The sequence below is a fragment of the Heteronotia binoei genome, chromosome 9, assembly GCF_032191835.1.
Source record: "Heteronotia binoei isolate CCM8104 ecotype False Entrance Well chromosome 9, APGP_CSIRO_Hbin_v1, whole genome shotgun sequence".
In the NCBI taxonomy this organism is placed as follows: Eukaryota; Metazoa; Chordata; class Lepidosauria; order Squamata; family Gekkonidae; genus Heteronotia; species Heteronotia binoei.
This window is the reverse complement of record NC_083231.1, coordinates 37137501-37162266: the sequence shown is the minus strand read 5'-3', so window position 1 is coordinate 37162266 and position 24766 is coordinate 37137501. Positions and strand designations below refer to the sequence as shown.

The 24766-nt window shown below is 39.2% G+C and overlaps 1 protein-coding gene across 1 annotated transcript in view; it reads right to left on the bottom strand.

Annotated features, from left to right (window-relative positions):
* Positions 1 to 631: 631 nt before the first annotated feature.
* Positions 632 to 24766, bottom strand: part of DCTD (dCMP deaminase) — a 28165-nt gene continuing 4030 nt past the window's right edge. Inside the window, exons 2-6 of the mRNA XM_060246481.1 lie at positions 17444 to 17555; positions 16335 to 16470; positions 10210 to 10326; positions 4468 to 4564; positions 632 to 1914 (exon numbers count right to left, since the gene is read on the bottom strand). Coding sequence (XP_060102464.1) covers positions 1836 to 1914; positions 4468 to 4564; positions 10210 to 10326; positions 16335 to 16470; positions 17444 to 17555 — 541 coding nt within the window. The 3' untranslated portion in view covers positions 632 to 1835. The remainder of the gene's footprint in view (positions 1915 to 4467; positions 4565 to 10209; positions 10327 to 16334; positions 16471 to 17443; positions 17556 to 24766) is intronic.

The window sequence follows — 24766 nt, the reverse complement described above, 5'->3', positions numbered from 1 at the left end:
AAATAACATTATCTTGCACTGAGCAACATTGCTCCATTAAAAAACTATTTTCTAACATCTAATGACCTTCTCTTCTAGCTTCATTTGCTGGTTCCATCTTTTCTTTTCTTTTTTCAGTCATCTGGCCTCCCACACTATAGGCTAGTTAGGGAAAAAGACTGGGCTGGGAGCAAGTGAACAGGGGGACCCAACGCAGTTATCACGTCTATCAGAGTTTTCTTTCAAAATATAAAAATATATAAACCAGAAAGATTTTTTTAAAGGTAGGTATTTTTCTCCCTGGGAGCAGCTTTAGAAGTTTTATTTCCACTAATGGCCAACAGACTCACCCACACATGGAAAAACTTTCAGAACTAATTAAGCTAAATTTCAGATGGAAAATTTGGGAAGTTAGAGAGCAGTCTTAGCTGCTGCAGAACAGAAAATATCTTTACACATTTGCCTCCATAACCACCACAGCAGCGTCATAACCTTTCTTCAGCAGCCAAGTAATTTCTGATCATTACTCTTTATGTAATGATATAACAAATGTGTGAAATATGCTTTGCAAATGATTGCAGAAACAGCAACACTCTAGATGACAGCCAAGCACAAGGCATAATATTATAATAATGAGTCCATTCCAGTAAAGTCGCATTTTAATAAGACTTTAATAATACTGGTAGCAGCCCAAATTACATAATGTCTTAACAAAGAGAGAAATTTCACAGAGAAAGTCCACTGAAACATCACAATACTGGGGGGTGGTATTTTTGGGATTGGAAACTTCTTATAAACACACAATTATGTTTATTTACTTTTTAAAAACCCGATAAGATTGAAGAGCAAAATACAGAAAGATATTGAAAAAATTGAATGGGATCTTGCTTTAGTTAGTGTTTCTAAAATGTATGGCACACAGCCAGTTTTTAACAACTAAAAACAAGCTAAAACATAATTATGATTCCTGGAGTGTCTCAGCGCAGTCTGCATCTCTTTGTTTTCCTTTAAAGGAAAAGTAGTGATTAAGTTACCTTGGAGGATGATTCTAGAACTGGAGTATGGTGGACTGTCTTGTAGCAATTTAGACTAATAAAGTAGTTTCCTTTCAGTCACTAAAATCAGCTTCAAAAAAGGTGCCGTAGGTGAAAGCCAAATGATTTATTCACTTACCCTTTCCTAAACTGAAAGCATCCTGGGAAAAAGGAATTAAAGCTACTCTAAAGCTACATTCAATACAAAGCATTCTTCAAATGTAATTGAACACATGCTCATGTGCTACGCTGCAGCAAGAGAAGCAATTAAAGAAATGAACATCTGGTAAAATACCAAGGTGTAATCTATCAGTATAGGTATCAAATACAACACAATATTCTGCCTATTATATAGATATCTAGCTTATTGTTTGAATGTCAACATTTTCATTGTTAATAGTCGTGGTTTCTGCTGACTTTCTGGGCTAGTAAACAATATTTTACAATAATACATAAGTACTACTGAAGGTTTTCATCGGGGTTTTTGTCTATAGTCAATCACTCATGGATTTCAATTTCAGCTCCCTGAAGTCAGATCAGACACTGGATAATGAATATAAGAAATAGGGCAGATTTCATATGGTACATACAAAAGTGCAGGTCTCATTTGTAGATTCCATTTAGGAGAGGTTCAGAAAAGTACAGAAAGTGAGAGTTTAAGGCTATGGCAAAGGGTTACAATTTTGTAGGCCCAACATATGCTTCAGACGTATATAGTAGTGGCGACTATCAAAAAGTTATGTCTAGCTGCAAGATGAAAAGCATTTCCAGCTTCTCAGAAAAGGATAATCACAATCTTCTAGAGATATAATTAGATGTATCTCACAGAGGCTTTTGACTTGATCTGCTGTTAATTGAATCAAAATCAATGACTATCTTACTGCACTTTGGTTTGAATTTCCTAAAAATAAAAGAAAAGAGAAAAATATATTAACTAGTGAAGTAGTTAAGCATTTTATTTACTTTGGTTCCCAACTAAATTTTAAGACAGGGGAAAAAATATCCTTGGATTCACTCTGTGTTTTTATCTCTATAGGAGCCAATTATACTGCACCATACTGAGAGAAACCCGGATGAGAAAGACTAAGACAAAAAGACCCACAAGTCTGCTTATACTGTATGTTTCTCAGCTATTGGAGTTCATAAATTAACCAGGAGTCAAAGGATTTTAACAACTTAGCTGCAGGAGGCAGCATCATGCAACCAGTTTTTCTATAAAATTTGATCTTTCTTTTTTCCACACCATTTTTTCATACAGAAACTTGCAAAGTTTGTTTTGGTAGTTTTAGGGCAGAAGGGGAAAGCTAGTGCATTATGTAAGAAAGACAGATATATAAATTAGCTAATATGGATTTAGTCACAACTATACAATTGTAAAATTAATACTACCAACTAAGCCCATCCTTTCCCATCATTAGAGCATCTGCTGCTGCAATTAGCAAGAAAGGTATTTGGGGACTGTGTATATATTTCACAATCTACCAGTAAACAGAGGATTATGCAAATAGTGTGGATTTAGTGACTCATTAAGCTTGACAATTCACTTCTCGAGATTCATTAAGCATAGCCATATCCTCACAAATCAATATAAAAGACAAAAACAGTCAACACAATGAAGGACAAGCCTGGGAAGGTGATTACACACAAACGTCACCCAGCCTAGCAGCTGGAAATGCTGAAGACATTATAACCATGGACATGTTGGAAAGGGTTTCACTTGTAGGGTCCCCAACCTTTCTGAGCCTGCAGGCACCTTTGGAATCCTGACACAGGAGGCAGAGCCGTCCACAAAGTGTCAGGAAGTGAGGCTAGGATTATTCTAATAGCAGCTCTGCAACGTTTCAGGAAGAACTTCTGTTTAGCAGGATGCCTTCAAAAATGAATATATTGTTTAAAACTTGTTTTCTCACATATATACCTTTGGTCACACAATGAATATCCTTATTCTGTGATGGCAGCTGCTGCCAAAACAATGTTGTTGTTTTTTAAATCTGCCCTACGAATTAGATCTCCAGTAGCCAATCAGAAGTCCTGCTGGGCAAAGACCTCACCTGGCCCCACCTACTTTCTGAAAGCACTTGTTGGGTGACAGGAAAGGTGTCAGCAAGCCCCATGGTGCCTGTGGATGCCAGGTCGGGGATCTCCAAAGAATTCTTGGAACCACACTTCAAACATTGTATACTGGTTCACGATTACTACTTAAGCCCAGCAACTAGCTGTCAGTCTAAAATGTTCAATGTCAAAACAGTTATATCTGCAGGCATATTAACATGAGAAGAACTCTGCAGATCAGACCAGTAGCCCATCTACTCTTGCATCCTATTTCACATAGCTGACAACAAACAGGGCAGAGATGTTGCACCCTAGCACTAGTGTTCAGAGGTTTCCTGCCTCAGAGTTATCAATCAGTTACCAAAGCACAATTATGACCTCACAAAAAAAATCTACCCCTTCTTCCTTGAGGCTAGAGATACCACCAAAGAAATTTGCCTCGGGGTTCTCCCTAGAGCAGATTTTTTCTTAAATAGCTTACTTGGTTTTACTCAGACAAAATGTTTTCAGTGTACAAGTCATAAGATGAAATGTGCATTTTTTAAAAATTCAGATGGAAAGTGAAATCATGCTGTCATACAGAAATACCACAGAATGACCTGAATCCAAATAACCATGAGCAGAATGGATCTCCCCCACCTCTACTGCAACCCTTTATATCCTCTAAAAAGCAAAGAGCAGGTTGTGGACCTGCAGCAGGAAGGGGAAATGGGCAGAAACCAGTTTTCTTTTTTATGGAAACAAAAGGTGCCTTCTGCTTATGGAATGGATCCGATTCAAAATAGCGCGATACTAAAAGGTTTTACATCAAAGTTTATATCAGTCCCCATAAAAATTAAGTGTTTACAGTTAAAAACACTATCATGAACTGCTTTTCCCTGCAAACAGACTGGCAGACCTGATTTTCAGGGAACACAAGTGTATTTTTAAGTGGCAACGTATTTGAATTCACTGTATCATCACACACACAAGAAATACAGAACTGAATACAGAAAATGTTGTCGAAAGCCAACAGCATTACCCCCTGGAGTGACATTTTAAAATATTTACTTATTTATTTCATTTATACCCCAACTTTCTCCTCAGTCGGCACCCAAAGCAGCTTACATTATTCTCTTCTCCATTTTATCTTCACAACAGCCCTGTGAGGTAGGTTAAGCTGAGAGAGTGTGGCTCATCCAAAGTCACCCAGTAAGCTTCTATGGTATGAGTGGGGACTCAAACTCGAGTCTCCCAGATATTAGTCCAACACTCTTGGCTCTACTAGACAACATAGAGATTAAACAAAGTAAGAGCCCTAACCCAAACATGAGCACCAGAATGTTAGTTGGCATGGGATTCCACAATAACACAAAATCTTGGGAGGTCTATGGAGGAGAAAAGCCCCCGAGAATCATCTCACCTGTATATAATTCCAGCAAAATCAAATAAACGCCGTGCGGCTGTCATCTCAGGAGTGTCATGATATTTGTCTGACATAAAGATAACTTCTTTTATACCTAGAACAGGCATAAGCAGAGATGTTACTCAAAATAAGACAGATTTACAGAGCCCCAAAGGAATTCCTATTTAGAGATGTTGCTGACAGAAGATATTCATGCAGATCTTCAAATTACAAAACAGTTCTGTTCACAACAAAATTATCTCCGCATATTCAGCAGGGCTTCCCCACCACTTGGCAAACAAGGAAGAACACAACCTCAGGCTTGCAAAATTCTGTCTGTGACAGTAAGTAACAACACCCCTGTTGATCATAGATTTTACATTTTAACTGCAGGGTCATACTTATCAATTTTTTTTTGTATGGGAATGCCAAATGGCTTTGATCCAGTCAGCTTGCCCAGTAGTGATAAAGGGAGGACTACCAAAAAGAATACCATGTTGAAGAACTTCCAGCCAGTCTTCAATCTTGGCCAAGATGCTAGAGTGGATGATTGCTTCTCAGCTGAAGGGCTCTTGGAAGAAACTCATTATCAGGACCCATTTCAATCTGGCTTTAGGTTGGGATTTGGAACAGATGGCTGATGACCTCTACCAAGAACTAGACAGGGCAAGGGGAGTTCTGCTGGATCTCTCAGCAGCCTTCAGTGTAATTGACCAGGGTATCCTGCTGGGTCACCTCTCTGTGCTGGGTCTAAAGGGGACAGTGTTGCAGTAGTTCCAGTCCTACCAAAGATGTTGGTCCCAGGAGGGGATTCCTACTCCAACCCCAAGGCTTCTGGCCTATGGAGTTCCACTGGATCTGACCTTATCCCCCATGCTATTTAATACCTACCACTGGGAGAGATCATCAGGAAGTTTGGACTGCAGTGTCACCAATATGCAGATTACACCCAGCTCTATTTTTCATTTCCACCTAATTCTGAGGAAGCTGTTAATGGTCTGAACTGGTTCTTGCAGTCAGTAATGGGCTAGATGGGGATAAAGAAGCTGAAACGTAATCCTGACAATACAGAGCTGCTCTGGGTTAGTAAAATGGGAGACCAGGGACTTGAGGTCTCTCCTGTCTTGTATGGGGTCACATCCCCCTTGAAAAGTCAGGTTCGCAGCTTGGGAATGCTGCTCAACACAGCAGTCACATTAGAAAATCAGCTAGTTGTTTTGGCTAGGAGTGGTTTTTGCCCAGCTTTGGCTAGTGGGCCAGCTACATCTGTTCCTTGTACAGTCTTATGTAGCCACAGTGATCCATGCTAGACTTGACTGCTGCAAAGATTACATCTAGACTTGACTGCGGTAAAGGACTCTACTTGGGGCTATCCCTGAAGAGTGTTTGAAAACTGTAGCTAGTAAAAACTGCTGGCTGGAGCCGGTTATTAGAATCCTGTGGCCCCAATATTACAGCAATTACACTGGCTTCTGATCCACTCCCAAGCCCAACTCAAGGTGTTGGCTTGGAGTCTTAGTCCTTTAAAAGCTTACATGGCTTGGGACTGTCTTCAAAGGACCGCCTTCTCCCATTAGTTCCTGCCCAGGAATTAAGACTACAGGGAGCGACTCTCTCGACTATCCCATCAGTCAAGGTAGCTCGTCCAATGGGTACATGAAAGAGGGCCTTTTAAAATATTTATGTGGTGTTTTATTGCTGTTCACACTATAAAATTCCCTTGAGTACCTGTAAAGTAGGAAGGCAGCTAATAAATGTTAGGGAGGAAGGATAAATATGCTGTGGATTATGGAACCTGAATGGAAAAAAGTCATATAGGACACAGACTGCAGTGAGGAAGGGAACTGACATTAAACCAGAAGATGTCTAATTCAACCCAATATGTCTGACAAGGGCAGCACATACTGTCAATTTTTAGAAAAACTGATAAATACTGAAGATGAGTAGTCACGTGCCCACATTAAATTGCTTGGAGTTCGGCAGAAGCTGTAGGCATAGAGAAGTGTGCTAATTTGTATCTCACTTCCATTCAATGTGTTTTCTATATACAGCACCTTTTTTTCTTTAAACCAAACACCTTCTCTTACTAAGGTACAGAATTATGACATCCTGTTACCACACATTAGGAACAAGCTAAAATAGGTCACCTAATATGACAGCAACAACTAGAACTAGTATGACAGATTCTGTGGTATCTTGACATGTAGATATTGTGGTTATAAATAACAGCTGCTTAATTTGGAAAGGGACAGAGTTGGTACAGAGGCCAAGAAGCACATCTACACCTCAAGGTTAAAGGTAGACAAACATAGTATGTTTTCATGTACAGCACATATAAAGGGATGTATGCAAATAAATAAATAAATAATATATATATAAACATCAGTTGACCAGCTTGTTCATGGCTAGAATTTATACAGAATGCTTGCATGGATGGAATGCCAAATACTCAACAGTAAACTTCTCATTATAAAACAATTAACTCAATCGTTGCCTACTTTGCTAGCATTCATTTTCTGAATTTGAAATTACTGCTGTCCATCAGCATCTACAGTGCTTTACATTGAAAAAAAAAGGAACTTTTATGCCCAAGTTTATTTGTTTAAAAATCAGTAAAATAGCCCTATAAAACTGCAGTAGACTCTAGGTACTTCCAAAGTTAATTTCTCTCCTGCAATTTCAACCACCACTTCTGCCCCACTGCTCTCACCATTTAATGCTATCATTATCTGCGAGTGTGCCAAGCTCACAGTCATTGTCAAAATGCTATTCCAAGAAAGTCCACCCTGAGCACCAAAGGAAGAATCCTCCAGAAAAATCAATGGGTGATTATGTCAAGGCTTGGATGCACTGGAACATTTCTTCAAATGGAAGGATTTCTGTTTGTGGAGAACAGCTTTTTTGCCTTCTCCCTCCTGCCGCTATCCAGCATGGTTTGGTGATTAGAGTGTCGGACTAGGATTTGGGAAACCCAGGTCTGAATTCTTGCTGTGCCATGGAAGCTCTGCCAATGGTGACCTTGGGCCAGTCGCACACTCTCAGCCTAAACTATCTCACAGGGTTGCTGTGAGGGGTAAAATGCAGGAGAGCAGAACCACGCAAGCTACTTTGAGTCCCCACTTTGAAGGAAGGCAGAGTATAAACAGAGTAAACAAAATAAATAAAATGCCTCCCTCCACCCAAAATTCTGGTCCTGGGGGAACTGGGACTCCCGGGAACAGTATTTCTGAGGACAGTTCTGGCTGTAGCCGGGGTGGGGGTGGGGTGGGTGGGTAAAGAAGTCACAATCCACAGACAAGCATCCTTCTGTTTGCAGAAACATTCTGGAAGTTCCAAACCCAAGTCTGTACAATATATATAAAAAATGACTTAAAATGACAAGTGCGTAACAGCCGTACTACTGTTTAAAAATACAAATGTACATAATGACAAGTGAAGCTAATTTTGGCAGCTTTGCCCCATTATCACATGGAGTATTCAGCTGATTAGGAATTAAGAAAAAACTGCACTGCAATGGGGGGTTTCAAAGGCACGCTATCTTTCTCCCATAAAACGTATATATGCTACAGAATTAACCATAAGTAGTCTTTATTACTAAAAGGCAATTATTATTAGATCCAACTTACATTTATGTACCCTACACTAAATTTTTCTCATTTTACCGATTCTTATTTTACATTTATAGTGTATTTTGGTGGTTTTATTTTATAACTGCCCTTTACCCTGTGTTAAATAATTCTACCATAGCCATGAGCTACAGAATCTCATTTTGATGCCATTAATAGGTATTACTTGTTCTTTTATATAACACATGTTAAATGTATCTCTTTTTTCTCCCTCTTTCAATTCATTCCTGATAATGGACTTAACTTTTAAAGGTATTAACTGCAGAAAGTCTCTTCTCCTTTCATTTTTTAAAATTCTAGCCAGCCAGAACACAGGATCAATTTGCTAATATGTTACGTTTGTGTCAAAACAACCCCATTTATATCTAGCTAAAACTTTTTCATATGTGGCAGATAATATCGTGAAGGTCAAAACAATTGCAAGGTATGCCGATGTAAAAAAAGCCAGTTTTCAGCATTCTATTCCATTCTTCCAACATCCTGTTGCACTTTAATATGATCAACAAACAGAACCCAGAATGTAGCATAAAAGGTGCCCTGCTAGTTCAGACTAGCAGTTCATCTAGTCCAGCATCTGTTTCATACAGTGTCCAACCAGTAGCCCTGGAGAGCCAACACAGAAGGCATAGACGCCAAATCTTTCATTAGGGGATTGGATAAACATATGGAGCAGAGATCCATCAGTGGCTATTAGCCACAAGGTATTGATGGAACTCTGTTTGGAGCAAGTGATGCTCTTTATTCTTGGTGCTTGGGGGGCAGCAGTGAGAGAACTTCTAGTGTCCAGGCTCCACTGGTGGACCTCCTGATGGCACCTGGTTTTTTTGGCCACTGTGTGACAGAGTGTTGGACTGTGTAACAGAGTGTTGGACTGGATGGGCCACTGGCCTGACCCAACATGGCTTCTCTTATGTTCTTATGATGTTGCCTCTGAACTCTGGTATTCAGATGCTCAGTGCCTCTGGATGTGGAAATTCTCTAGTTATCACAGCTAATAGACTTCAATGGACCTATTCTCTATGAATCCATGTGATCTCCCTTTTAGATCCAAATCTCCTCTTAAAGCCTGCACACATAACAACAGGCTTAAATCTCAGTGTCTAAGGTCAGAAGGAGCATGTTTAGATCCATCAACAGTACATCTTTTTGGATGCTTTCATGTAAGTAAAAGTGAGAAAAAATAAAGGGTTGGATCTTAGACAACTTTTTCACTCAATCACACCCAATTCCCCTACTTACTATAACTCTGTCTCACATGTCTCTGTCTTTGGTCCATACCAGTCTCGTAATTCCCAGCATACCTTTCTCGATGGTTAAATGGGACACCCATCCTCCTTACTTACTTCATCAGTAGAAAAGCTATTTGGATTCAACCCAAATTGCCCCATTGGAGACAACACTGCAGTAAGGTCAAAGCCCGCCTACCACCCTGGACAGTGAACAAATGACCTTCCAACGACAGGGTTCCTGTGAAGGTGAATGTACTACCCCTTCTGTGCAACATATCAGCCCTCTGCATTCTCCAGCTATCATAGCCAAAGTTATTATGCTGGAATCTAATCAGATGAAAAAATGCCCAACACTCAGAGCAGCATATTTGCTGCAGTAGAGAAGATTTATCGCTATTGTAATGAAAGTCATAATTATAAGAGAGATCACAGAAGTCTTATGACATTTATGACCAGAGATATAAAATCTTCAAGTGCTGACCATGTCTAATGTTCAAATTAATATGTTACATATATACTCCCAGTAGATCTTTTGTCACACCAAGTTTATTCTCTTTTCCCACCGTACCCCCTCCACCTCCAAACTCTCTCCTCACAAATGTGTCAGAGCACTGTAAATTGACAGTAATTATATGCAATGCCTCCACAGTTCCTTGGCAGCTCATGGACTAGGAAGTTGCAGACTTGAATTAAAAACAAGCTAAGAATCACAGAGGATGCAATTAGCACTGGAAAACCTGGCACCGCTCAAGTAGAGAAAACACAAGGTTTTAAAAGTTGATAGTGCAATTAATTTAGATCTAAACAGCCACGATTTGAAAACCAAAATACATCTGTGATTAGGTGCCCCACAAACGGGAAGTGTGGCAACAGTGACAAATCCAAGCTGGCAAACCTTTCCTCACCTGCCTGGATGATGAGCTTGGCACATTCATTACACGGGAACAAGGCAACATACATGCTGCAGCCTTTCACGTCCGCAGAGTTCTTGTTCATTATGGCGTTCAGTTCAGCATGACACACTGATTAAAGATAAAAAGGAACCCAACAAATATTCATATGAACATTCATTAAAGTGAGTCATCAATCTAAAACTTAACAAAGTGTTAAGCTGCAAATGCCTGCGCCCTTCAGAGGCAAACAGCCAGCGCAATTTGTCACACGAGAGAGAAATTTAGAAAGGGGTTGGGGGGAAAGAAGCGGGGACATAATCCAGAAATACCAAGATCAATGAAGGTCAAGCAGTCTGGCCAGGCTTGCAATGAGTAATGAAATCATTAAGCACATTAACATGGCCATTTGTGAACACCTACAGGACGAAACAAAGCCATAGGCTGAAGGCCAAGCAGTTCCAGCTACCCTGAATGTGGCAATATCTCATGGCATCACTGCTCCCACAGAGCATCTAACTGCTAATATAAAGGAGCTCATTTGTGTGTTTACACGCACAGACAGGAAGGTTCTTTGGATTATGCAAGTGCACTTCTGCATTCTTAAGGGCAGAGGTACTTTTAAAATGGAACCAAGTTGTTCCTTGTTCCAGGTACAAGACAGGTTCAGCTCTGCTTCATAGTATTATGTTCTAAACAATGAACGACATTCAGACATTGCAGGAAATCAGCATTAATGTGCATGAGCTTTGCCTTTTGCCTGTCTTGCACATGCACTTCACTCCTCCACCTTCTGTTTTTGCAGAGTGTGAAGAAAGAATCCCAACTGAAAACTAACCCCAATTTCCCTTAATATATGGACATGTGTGAGCACCGTGACCATTTCCCCACAACCCCACCACAAACTGAATTCTTCATTGGGATTAAATCCTGTCTCATGGAAGCCGGGAGGACCAACCTGGGTTAGGCCACACACTTGAATGGATAAACAGAGTTTTAAATCAGAATTCCTTTGGGAGGGGAGAGGCATGGACCCAGCAACAAGCCAGGTTTGAGCACATTCAAACGTCCTGTTACCTTGAATCAAAATTCAGATTGTGTTCAGCAGATAATGGAACAATGTGAATTGCACACTTCTTGTATCAGGAGGAAAGAGTGGCTTGGCTCCAGACTTACTGAAGTGTAAATCCATTAGGCTGAAAGTTTATACTGAAATTAATTTTGTTAATCTTTAAGGTGTCACTAGACTCCTAACTTATTCTACTGCTCTATACGAACACAGCTTCCTACTGGGAATTCTTATTGTGAAATAACAACAATTTACTAAGAAGGGACAAAATCTCTCTTAGAATCACATACAAATTCCACTAAGCATATCGACAGTCTGCTTACAAACTGTATATCCAAAATGTATTTCTAATTTCTGGGATGGAGCCAACCAACATCCACAATTTAAAAAAAATAAGAGGATAGGATCCATTTTGACCAACAAAATGGTTATGATGTATTAAGGAGGAGAATTGGTCAAGAACAAAAAAGCTAGCTGGATCTCACCCTCTGTCTGGGATCCAAGTCTGAGTATGTCCTGTGGGATTGAATTCTTAGAAAACAAACCCAAAAGCCATATTGCACTGACTTTTCAAAGTCTCCGTAGTTTCAAACATAGTATACTATGTGACACAGAGTGCTGGTATTTGAGAAAAGGCAGCCCACATTCTTCTTAGATACACAGAACTAATTGTATAGCTCTCTGCATTTCGGGTAATCTAAAAAACAATTCTGTTACTGACCCAAATACTTCTGCGCAAACATGGGTTAGTTACTTCTCTAACATTTTTGCTGCTCCATGTGTATCCCTTCCTATCTTAGCAAACCCCACAGTAACTGATATGCCGGTCTGGCCTCCAGTAACTCTAGAGGAAATCAGTGATTTATTGAAGAATTTAAAAGCGGGTAAAGCACCAGGCCCTGATGGCCTTCCCGCTGAGGTATTCACAAACTTTGCCAATTGGTGGCTCTTGTCCCTTGCAAAATTGTTCTTTCATTGATCTGTATGGCTCCATCCCAGACTCTTGGCTTGATTCTATAATTATCCCAATTTACAAAAAGGGGGGGGGGGGGGGTTGGAGTTACCAGAAAATTTCCGCCCCATTAGTTTATTATCTATAGTGGGCAAATTGTATGCCAAACATTTAGAACTCCGATTAACTGACTGGATGCGCCTAGGCAACATCATAGGTCCTGAACAAATTGGCAAAGGCAAATCTGCTATGGACCACTGCTGCACTCTGGCCTTCCTTGTTGATAAAAATATGCATACCGGTACAAAAAAATTATATGCTGCCTTCATTGACTTGAAGGGCGCATTTGATTCAATAGATAGAGCCCAACTATGGATTAAGCTAGGTTACCTGGGAATGGACCCTCATCTGCTGTTTCTCTTGAGGAAACTTCATTCTAATACTTTTTGCCAAGTGAAATTTTCTTCTAGTGGTGAGTTGACTAGCAAAATCCCAGTGTTAAACAAGGTTGCGTGCTGGCCCCACAACTTTTTAATTTATTTTTAACTGACCTGGTACAATTTTTGAACCCTATTAATGGTCATCCGCCTAAACTAGCAGGCCGAGCGGTCCCCTTATTACTTTATGCCGATGATACTACCATCCTCTCTTGTAGAAGTGTGGGCCTACAAAGGTATTTGAATGCTTTCTATGACTACTGTAACTGTAACTCACTCTCTATCAATTATGCCAAATCTAAAGTAGTTGTCTTTTCAAATTGCTGGCGCCCACAGAGATGGTTTATTGGCAACTCAACAATTGAGCAAACAAAAATTTTTAAATACTTGGGGATCACTTTTAATCATAAATTAAGCTGGGTTTCACATCGTAACAACACCGTCAACTTGGCTAAATGTTCGGTTGCTCAAATTAAACAGTTTTTCTTTGCAAGGGGCAACCAATTAGTTCCAGCAGCAATTAAGGTGTTCAAAGCTAAAACGCTAGCCCAAATTTTCTATGGTATCCCTATATGGATCTCAGCATTTACCAGGAAAGAGAAGGGCATTCAAGTCTCATTCTTTAGACAAATTCTTGGTATGCCAAAATGTGTGTCCTACTTTGCTCTCTGCTCTGAAGTGGAGACAAAAGCCTGGATTGCAGTGTTTAAATTCTGGCTTAAAATTTACTTTAGAACAGATCCTAACAGCCTTCTTGATTGTATGAAAAGAGACCCATATATTTCATCCTGGTCAGCAGTTCTTATGTCCAAACTTAACCAGTTGGGGATAGAGGTTGATGATTTTTTTACTTCTGATGAGTCATATATCTTCACATGTATTAAATTGAGACTGTTGGAGTTGGAGGAAACGAAACTACGGCCAACAGACCCTTATATTTGCTCCCACTTCCTTAGGTCTTTATGCTTTCTGCGGCAAAATGCCCCATCATCTATCAGACTTAACCATTCCAAGTCATTGCAGGGCATTTATGTTGGATAGACTAAATGCGTTTCCCTCCAAAGTTTTACAAGGAAGATATCATCGAGTTCCTTTAGGTGACAGACTCTGTTCCTGTGGAGCGAATATTCCTGACTCAATTCAGCATATATTGCTTGATTGTTCCTTTTATCATAATCTCTGTAAAGATTTATTTTGCAAGCTTTCTTTCTCCCCAGATTTGTCTATTCTGCCACCCTGTCATTATTTATCGAACAATAAAGGGGAGGTTAGCGAGGCTGTGGCAAAATTTTTGGCTGACATACTTAAATTTAAATCTGACCATGTTTGAATGCATCTGTAAGCTCGGTTTCATTTTGATTTTATCGCCAATGTTTAAATTTTTATATTCTCTGTATTTTTATTTGCAACTGTTATGCCATTAAAGGTTTGGTATGGTATGGTATAGCTCTCTGGATTCTTATTTTAGATTTTTAAAGCTGTTTTCAAGCTAAACAGGGACTCGAATCTTATGAATTAATGGGATAGTTTTTTATGACTTTACAACATTCCAGGACAGACAAAGCATCTGAAAACTGCAAGACAAATTTCATATGTATATCTCTAGAATTATCTTGCCAACAAACAATATCCTGTTTCAGAGCAATTAATATATGTAAATTTGACTGGAATGTGTCCTTAATTACCACGATTTCTCTTTTCTAAAGAACATTTACACGAGACATATATGCAAACATAATTAAAATATCGAAACTTAGAATAATTTCATTTTGTTTAGCTTAGCCTGTAGAATGACTTGTAATTCAAATGTTTGTTTCCTAAAACACACTGTTAATAATCTCTGAACCTGTCTTATAATACTGGAAAAGCAGATCTGTTCAAAAGCAGATCTTGCACATAAAATAAATGTTCCTATATTTGCTAGTCTTTTGGAGGTAAACAAATGCTTATTCTAGTTAGACTAGCTGTCAGGAAAGAACTCCTCTGGTTGCGTACAGATAAGATACCAGGGGAATGAAACAAAAAGCTTAAGTTGTATATTATGCCAAATTGCCATGAAAACAATAAGTCGTCAAACTGCAAAGCTAAACTTTTGCATTACAAAAATATAACTTGCCCAGATTGAGAGCAAAAGTGTGCTACGACAATCTAATCTATCAGGCCTTTTCAGACATCCAAAACAAAGAGGTTCAAACAGGCTGGCCATCTGGAAAAGCCAATACTGGCAAGATGCAGATCATCTGATTACTGTCTGAAGGACATCTGAAATGTTCAGGTTACTGTGTATCTGAATAAATAGAATTACTATTTGTCTAGGTGAAACTGGGAAACAATGGAGTTTTGTTAGCAGATTCTGACCCAGAAATAACTTGATTTGTCACCAATTTTTTGACAACTGTGATCTTATTAAAATGCTACTAAGATGGGTTCGAGTTTGTTAACTTTTTAACGGGAATACTGTATATGAGTATTGTAATGTTTTATCTTGCCATATGTCCTATTGTATTGGTTTTATGTTCAAGACCTTTGGTCATACATGCTTATTAATAAAGTGAAAAGCTAATCAAGAAGAAGGGAAAAAATACACCGTTTGTTAGCTAAGTGACTCCAAGTGGAATAGGGTGGAGAAACCCAGGAGGAGACTTAGGTGAGTGGGCAGAAAAACTGGGTGATTCCAATCCAGTGTATTCAAACATTTATAAAGAGATATGGTACTGGTTTTCAAGCTGACTTGCTATGCAAGTGAATCCTTAAAAGGAAATCACCATTATTTTTCTCTTATCTAGCACAAGAATTTTGCATCCGTGAACAACTTCATATTTCCATTGTAGAATCAAAACAAGAAAAATCAAGGGTTAGAGATCTTAAATATTATGAAAAAATGTTTTATAAATAAATCAAGGATATCTAATTATAACAAACAACAAATCTGATTTAGAGACACACAATATATACACACTTGGCATAGCAGGAAAAAAATGTGACCATTAGTGCAAAAGGCAAAGTTTGGGTTCAGTCATAATCATGGGATCATCCTCAAACACAGGGCTTTTTTTGTAGTAGGAACTCCTTTGCATATTTGGCCACACACCTCTGATGTAGCCAATCCTCCTGGAGCTTTCAGTAGGCCCTGTAAGCTCTTGGAGAATTGGCTACATCAGGGGTGTGCGTCCCAATATGCAAAGGGGTTCCTGCTACAAAAAAAGCCCTCCTCAAAAAGATACCCTTGATTTGCTTATGAAACTTTTGTCATAATATTTTAAGACCACAACCTTTCATTTTTATTTTAGTTATACAAGTAAGCCTGATAATGTAATATCAGACCCCAGTGATACTAAAACTGTAGGCTGAGACACCAATGTGAGTCAAAATATGTGTTAATTTGGTTAAACAAGACAAGAAACATTGTTTGTAATCACCTATTACTGCTGCTGTGAACAGTCACTGTGTTTATTGTGTGCACCTTTGGGCAGAGATGTCACGAACTGTAGCACTTGCATTTCATCATCTCTTTTTCCCTCTCGAACGGAGGACTGTGTGCAACTGATGAAGTAGACTTCAAACAACACTAAATGTTAGTCTTTAAACTGCCACAAGGCTCCTTTTTGTTTTTGTTACAATAGGGTAAAACATCTATCCACATGCAATTTAGTACCAGTTACATTCAAGACATAGTCTTTACCATAGGGATATTTCGTGTCAAGTTTACTATCTGCTGTTCTCGACCAAGGCAGCAAGTCATCACTGCATCCATTGGGCATTCCGTTGTATCCAATCCCGACTATCTTGTTTTCTGAATTCACAATGCAAGCACCAACCTAAAGCAAAATAAGAGTAGCTGTTGAGCATATATCAGTTTAAGCTCAGTTAAATCATAAAACTTCATTCAACATTCATAATTTTTAAAAGAAATTCCAAGCACAACCCTATACAGGGAAAGCAAGATTAAAACTCCAGTTTTAATCTTCACAAATTCTGCAGATGACTGAAAAAGTTTGTCTACATTACTTGTTGCATGCGAATGAGGAGCCAATTCCAGTTTAGAGTGCGACTGAACTGTTTGACATCTACAAAGAAAACATCTAAGCTTTGATGTAGGTTTCTCCAGAAACTATGTTTGCCAAATCCAACAAGAGGGCAAAAGTCACCAACATATAATTTGACAAACAGGGAAGGGAAGGGAAGGGAAGGGAAGGGAAGGGAGGGGAGGGGAGGGGAGGGGAGGGGAGGGGAGGGGAGGGGAGGGGAGAGAAAGAAAGAAAGAAAGAAAGAAAGAAAGAAAGAAAGAAAGAAAGAAAGAAAGAAAGAAAGAAAGAAAGAAAGAAAGAAAGAAAGAAAGAAAGAAAGAAAGAAAGACTTTGCAAAAATAAGAAAAGAGGAAGACCCAACATGAGAAACATTAACTCATAGGGTCGCCATAAATCACAGGCAAGTTTGTGGCACGTAACATGCACGCACACACAAACATAATGTATGGCCAGCTCATACTCTAATCACAAAAGCCCTGATTTTCTTCAGCAGTTATTCCCATCAGCTGCATGAAACTATATACTGAGAGCAATTACACTTACAGAGAAAGGAAAGAACCAAACATCTCCCCTGCAGTGCCAGATCAGAAAAAGTTCCCCAAGGAGAAAAGCACTGCAAGCTGCTACTGCACAGAATACTTAAAGACACATTTCCTAGCTATAGGTTGGGACAGCCCAATCATTAAATTTCTTCTAATGAGGAAAGACTTATTGCTGTATGGTTTTTCGATAGACAGTACAACATAACATGCCTGGATGTTACCTGTGAACTTGGATCCTTGCTTCTTTGTGCTGACAAGAAAGCTACAGCCATGAAATATTCGGGCCATTCCAAATAGTCATCACGTTTCTTACAGGGCATTTCACAGCAGTACCTACATATTAAAATAAATAAATAAATTACAGTACCAGTAATGGTTTCATGAACTTTTCTGTATTTTTAAAAATAATCTATTAGGTGTACTTTGACCCTTGTGTTTGAATCTCTGGAAGTGTCAATTACTGTTATGTAAAATTCCAGAGTGGCTTCAGAGTTTAATTAGTACAACTAAGAGAGCAGTATCTGACCCTGAAGGTTACGGATTCAAATCAGGAATTTAATGGTGGAGAATATCAGTGTTTCACATGTGCCCTGGGCCTTGCAAGCAACACTTCTTTGCTAACCAAAAAGGCCAAAAGGAGACTGAATTATCTCATTTAAAGCTGCAATTTGCAGTCTCTAGGCAGCACAATACCAACTATTATCCATCCCTCAGCATTACCTTCTTTGGAAAAACATGCAAAAGGTTACATTCCCTGCTTCAACATTTAAGTTACTGGAGCAAAGATATCTGTTAGGCCAACAGCAAGCATCTGGCACAATGTCATTTGTTATAACTAAAAGATAAACAGACTATGAGATGTTCTTTGTGAAGCACTTCTTGCTGTGTTGCTAACTTTCTAGGTGACCTCCCTGCTGACCCCACCCCCGACCTCCACACATTTAACTGACAGTCGAAAGGCAGCATGTATTTCTCTCCGCACACCCTGAAACTCCATCAAACATATTTTGAAGCAATATGAATCCATACAAAACTTGTTTATAATCATCCTACTTTTGTGTCTGATTGATACACAGCACAAGCAGCAATCCATCTTGCAAACCACCTTCAGCTTCTGAGAAAAACATAATTTATCTCCTCCTTCATACACGTTCACTCTGTATTGGAATAACTAAAAATCTAATTAGCAGGTTTTCTATACAATGAGATAGCATTTCCTGTTCTTCAGAAGGCGACCTCCCATACCCTGAATTTTAGGAAACAACATGAAATTGCTGTTTTGGAAATAGCCTACAAGGTACATGGACAGAAATGGGACCTGTACTCTTATTTACCCCCCAAAGATGTACAAACCACCATGAAGAATTTTCTCCCGAGATTTTTATGTGGAGGCTCACTAAGATTAAACCTCCATAGTTAGCATTTCCTGTTCTTCAGAAGGCGACCTCCCATACCCTGAATTTTAGGAAACAACATGAAATTGCTGTTTTGGAAATAGCCTACAAGGTACATGGACAGAAATGGGACCTGTACTCTTATTTACCCCCCAAAGATGTACAAACCACCATGAAGAATTTTCTCCCGAGATTTTTATGTGGAGGCTCACTAAGATTAAACCTCCATAGTTTTGTTCTCTTTCTCTAGCCACAAAGCAACATGAAGGACCAGAGAACTTCTAACTTCTTGGTCCAATGCTGTGGTTGTGGCATGCTGAGAAGAAAAAAAAATATTTTGCTCTAAGGTTGGTTTCATATTTGGAAGTGACTGACACTGACCAAAAATTTCCCTTTCTCTGGAACTATACCAGCTCTACTTCCTGATGTCACTTTCTCGCTGACATTCAGTCAGTCAGAAGACTTCAGAAGAAAACATGCAAGACAACTTGCGAAGAGTAAGAAAAACACTTTTCTTTCCAACTTTCCAGTTCCTAAGGGAGCCCACCTGAAGGACAATCATTACTTTCGCCCAAAATAAGATATAAGAGGTGTACTGTGTATAAATTGCATTTAGCTAAGACACCAGTCAAGACAAAGCAATTTGGTCATTACATCTTGACAGAGCGTCAGTTTAAAGGCTCAAGTGAGCCTAGGCTTGAAATTAAACCATTTCAGCTCTTGCTGAAATACAAGGTTTCAGTAGGAACAATAGGATTCTTTCAAAGAACTTTGATGACTTATTTTACCGGCAAAGCATGACTATCAACAGCTGCTGAGTCCTAAAATCTTCACAGCAGTTTTCAATAGGACCAAGCCTGATATACAGTCGACTCTAAGGTCACAGGTATTTTTGACATACTATATTTTCTAGTAACCCTTCCTAAATTAAGAATATTTTAGAAATAGGCAAAATTACATTTTAAAGAAAACATGATTGGGAGCTTAATTGTTTATGTGTGAAAGAGAATGCTTTCTGAAACATGGTAAAATTGAATATATTTAGGAATGTGGCAGCAAGAATTCCTTGACATACCCATTTTTAATGTCACATTATGCAAGGTCACAGTCACATGGAGAGAGGTTATGCAGGTTGTACGCACACAGACTCTTTTAAGATCTTCTGATGAATGCATAGGGAGAGAACAGAAGGCATTATCTCACTTCCTTCCATGCATTCATTTCTACACAGATTAACCCATGAAAAGACCTAAAGAAACTGAAATTCTATTGTCTATGGATCATATTTACAGCCAGATAGAAGACTGTCTTCCACCTACTCAGCTATAAAGTTGTTTCCCAGAACAGGTATAATTTCAGGCTTTTTTCATACCACTTTTAGTCATTCAATAAAATATCTCATCACATCATGCATATAGTTTTATTACATTTGTAAAAGTCAAAAAGGCCTTCACTGAAGAACGTGGAGAAATCAGTAACTCTGAAATAAGAGTGCCACAAAATTTTCCCTTCAAGACCAGCATAAAACCAAGTCCTTAAGAGTTGTACACTTACAATGAGAAATAGCAAATGCCTACCAGAATGAGTTACATAACGTGACGCTAATAAAACTGACACTGTGGCCCAAACCCTGTAAGAGAGTCAGTGTGGTGCAGTGATTGGACTAGAACCAAGGATACTTGAGCTCATGTCCCTGTTTGCCATAAAATCTCTGGATAACCTTTGGCCAGGCATTCACATTTGGTCTCACCTACTTCAGTTTCAGAGGTAGCTATGCTGGCCTGCAGCATAAGATCTAAATTTAAGTCCTGTAAGCATCTCAGAGACCAACAAGATTTTCAGAGTATAGGATTTAGGGAATCAAAGCTGCATTATCAGATACAGCTAGAAATGCAGTTCCTGGGTCCTTATAAGCCAGTCAGAAGCTGTCACAAAGAAAGCAGTCATGATAGAAAGGTACAATGGACTCAGGGATCTCCATTCCTGCTTGTATCTGGAAAGATCCCTGCTCAACCTTGCAAAAACAGAACACATGATGAGGGGAGTTGGGAGGGATAGCAAATACATGAGGGGAGTTGGGAGGGATAGCAAATACAGTGGAAGACAGGATACAGGATAATCTCGACAGCCTGGAAAACTGGGCTAAAACCATTAAATGAATTTAACAGGGATAAATGTAAAGTTCTGCAATAAAATAATAAAATTCCAATTCATAGTTATAGGATGGGGGGAGACATGTCTTGGCAGTACTATGTGTGAAAAAGGATCTAGGAGTCTTGGTGGACCACACACTGAGTCAGCATTGAAAAAGGCAAATGTGATTGTGGGCTGTATCAACAGAATTATAGTGTCCAGATCATGCAAAGTGATGGTATCGCTTTATTTCACTCTGATTAGACCTCACCTAGAGTATTTAAGAAGGATATAGACAAGCTGGAACGTGTCCTGGGGAGGACAACAAAGATGGTGAGGGGTTTGGAGACTGTCCTATGTTTAGTCTGAAGAGGAAACGACTGAGGTGATATGATAACCATCTTCAAGTACTTGAAGGGGTGCATACAGAGGATGATGCGGATTTGTTTTCTGTTGCCCCAGAAGGTGGGACAAGAGCCAATGGGTTGAAATTAAATCAAAAGGTTTTCAGCTAAACATTAGGAAGAACTTCCTGACGCAGCAGTTCTTCAGTGGAACAGGTTTCCTCGGGAGGTGGTGAACCCTCCTTCATTGGAGGTTTTTAAACAGAGGCTAGATGGCCATCTGACAGTAATGCTGATTCTGTGAACTTAGACAGATCATGAAAAGGAGGGCAGGGGGAGGTACTTGTGAGTTTCCTGCATTGTGCAGGGGGTTGGACAAGATGACCCTGGAGGTCCTTTCCAGTGCTGATTCTAAGAAAGCTTTGACTAAGAAAAGCTTATATCCTGAAAATCTTGTTGGTCTCTATGGTGCTATTGGACTTACTTCTATCTCACAGTATGTTTCTGATAATATAATGAAGGTGGAAAGAACCATGCACATCACCCTAAGTTCCTTTAAGGAAGAATTGGATGAAATTCAGTAAAGCAAACAAAAATCTAATAGCCATCTTTTCAGGAAGCAGGGTTATGGCTCACTGTTAAGAGGAGAACTATATTAACTGGCAGATAAATGCTTTTAATCTACATCCAATCCAATGCTCAGCCCTAAGTAACCTGAACCAAAAGATTTCCACAGGATCTAGAAAGGACTTCTGCCCCAAATCTGAAAAGCCACTATTTTTTAAAAGTTTGATGAAAGCACATTCTCTATGGAACACTGGCTTTACGCAGCACAAGGCTTCTCTAATTAGATCATATAAATGCTGTCTTGTTAATAAGACTTTTATGAAATCTCATGTCCGGCCAGAATGTGTTACAAACTGTGCCTGAATTTGCCATTTTATACTCATAACTAGGCTAAATATTAATAGCTATCTCTCACTAGTACTTTGTCATATTATTCAGTTCAAAGATTTAGATATATTAAGGCTTTGGCAATATTCCACCTACCAAAGACCCACATTCATCACCTTGGCTAGATCTCTTTGGACATTAACCTTCCTTCATCACTACTGAAGTCTCTCACTATTCAAGGACATCAGCTGCTTCCTTCACTTTAGATAGATTGGTCTCCCTTTTCACTTTATAATCAAGACGAAATACTTGCATAAAAAGGACTTTTTATCTAAATTGGATTTTTTTTATTTCCAAAAATATATGCTACCCTATGCATAGAATATTGACTGTAACCAGGGGATTTTTTGTAGCATGAACTCCTTTGCATATTAGGCACACACCCGTGATGTAGCCAGTCCTCCTGGAGCTTACAGTAGGCCCTGTACCAAGGGCCCTGTAAACTCTTGGGGGATTGGCTACATCAGGGGTGTGTGGCCTAATATGCAAAGGAATTCTTGCCACAAAAAAAGCCCTGAGTATAACCAATACTCCCTCTAAGCTATTGAGCCTTGTGAGCAAAAATTCTACTTCTTGAGCTACTGGCATTAAAGTTGTGAGCCACTGCATAAAATAGTTTGCTCTGGGGCCATTTTTCCTGAGCTAAAGTCAAAAATGTGTGAGCCGGAGGTTAAAAAACTGTAAACTCACACTAACTCAGCTTAGAGGGAACACTGACAACTTTTATGGAAGATAATTAATTCCCTACATTCAAAACTTGAGAATGTTGCTGAGTCACTATCAAGCTTAGTCAGAGACAAGGAGGCCGGAAGTAAAAACAATTCAACTGTTAAGCCCTCACCTCCACAGACATCGAATTTGAATCATCTTAAGTATAACCTTGATAGTCAAGCTACTGCAGATTTGAGGCCATTTAGTTTTTATCATCAACAACCCAAGCAAACAACCCAAGACACATGGCAGCTGACTCGGCAACCTTATTCAGTTCACTTGACTGTAAATTCAGAGGAGCGCTCCTGTCATGGAAGACCCCTATCCTGGTAAGGAGACACATAATTTATTTGGGTCTCAAACTGGAATTGTGGACTTAAGGTCAGTAGAACTGCTACACAGCCTATTTCCAACTCAAAGTGTCCTTTTATCATTTAACAGTTCAACCTTACCTAACTTAATTTTTAAGGAAAAAGCTTACCTAAAGTCAAAAGGGATTTTTCCTACACGGGTCTTTCACAATGCAAATGTGCCACTCATTCCCTGTAGGCACAACTGGGAATTTTCCAGCTAATCCCAATGTCGTCCATAAGAAGCTGCTGCTGTTTCCTGAGACCCAGCTCAAGGATATCGATCCTTCGGATCAAGAAGCTTTTGATCAAGAGGTCCAGAACCTCTTTAGTGGGCTCCCTATATCTGAAAAGGCAGCAGTAGTTGATAGACTGGAAACAATGGCAGCCTGCCTGCGAAGGAACATTTTGGATGTTACAAGCCACTCACTCGTTACACCATTATGTGTATTCCATGATATGAACAACTCTCTTGACCAACTTTCTGCAGCAAACTGACTTTCAGTTACTCCTCTTCCAACTACATTAAAAATAATTTCCTGGAACATTGCAAGATGGAGGAGTAAGGTTAATGACATGGATTTTCTTAGTTATTTAAAAAGTTTTGATATCATACTTTTGCAGAAAACATGGTCTCACAATGTGATCCAATTAGAAGGATTCAGTTCCTTCTGTCTCCCAGCCTACAGAGTCAAACCTAAAGGTCGTTTTTGAGTTGGACTATTTTCATTTCCTTATCATTAAACTGTAGAGCTACTATGTTACCATTGGATACTTATTCAGAACAAGCTGTCAAACTTGATTTTGAAAGTTCCATTTTGATTATTGTTAATCTATATGTGTTCCCTGCCCTAGATATTGGGAACATTTGTCTGTTTGTCTGTTTTTATGGGAACATTAGAATGGAAATTTCCCTCTGCTGAAATTATTCTGGCTGGGGATTTTAATGAGAGAGTAGGCAGGGACCACCTGATATTTTTCAGAGCTCTTGAAGTCAACCAGAATGACACCCTTCTCCCCCCCCCCTTTTTCCTCAGAGAGATTATCTAAAGACTGCCATATAAATTCGGCTGGCCTACATCTTACTAAATTTTGCCTTCAGTTCAATAGAGTATGGCTAAATGGACTTACCTGTTTCCCTAAAGCCGCGAATTCACTTTTGTTTCTATAATAGGATGTAGCGTAATTGATTACTTTCTAGTGTCTCCTCTCTTGAAATCTTGCATTTTGAACTTTGAGATTGGGGATTTTGTTATTAGTGATCACCTGCCTCTGATCCTAACACTCAGAACCAACCTTTTTGCTGCCCCTTTCCATCCACCAGTTTCTCTGACCTCTGAACAGAAATCTTACCTAAAATTGTATGGAACGACCATTCTATGCAAATGGCATCTCAACTACTTCAATTCAGATCTTTTTCTGATCTTAGAGTCTCTATAATTGATAGCATGGATCCCACACCAAAGATCTCAGCTTACAATACTCTGATTTCCCATTAACTCTCGGTTCACTGAAGACTGCAGAGTATTAAAAACTTAAAAATTACGTAATATCTATAGCCAATTCCAAATCTCTATCAACCCCTCTTTTCTTTTAGAGTATTTCCAGGTAAAAAAACAGCTAAGGGAGAGCATGACAAAGAAAAAATTGGAGTATTT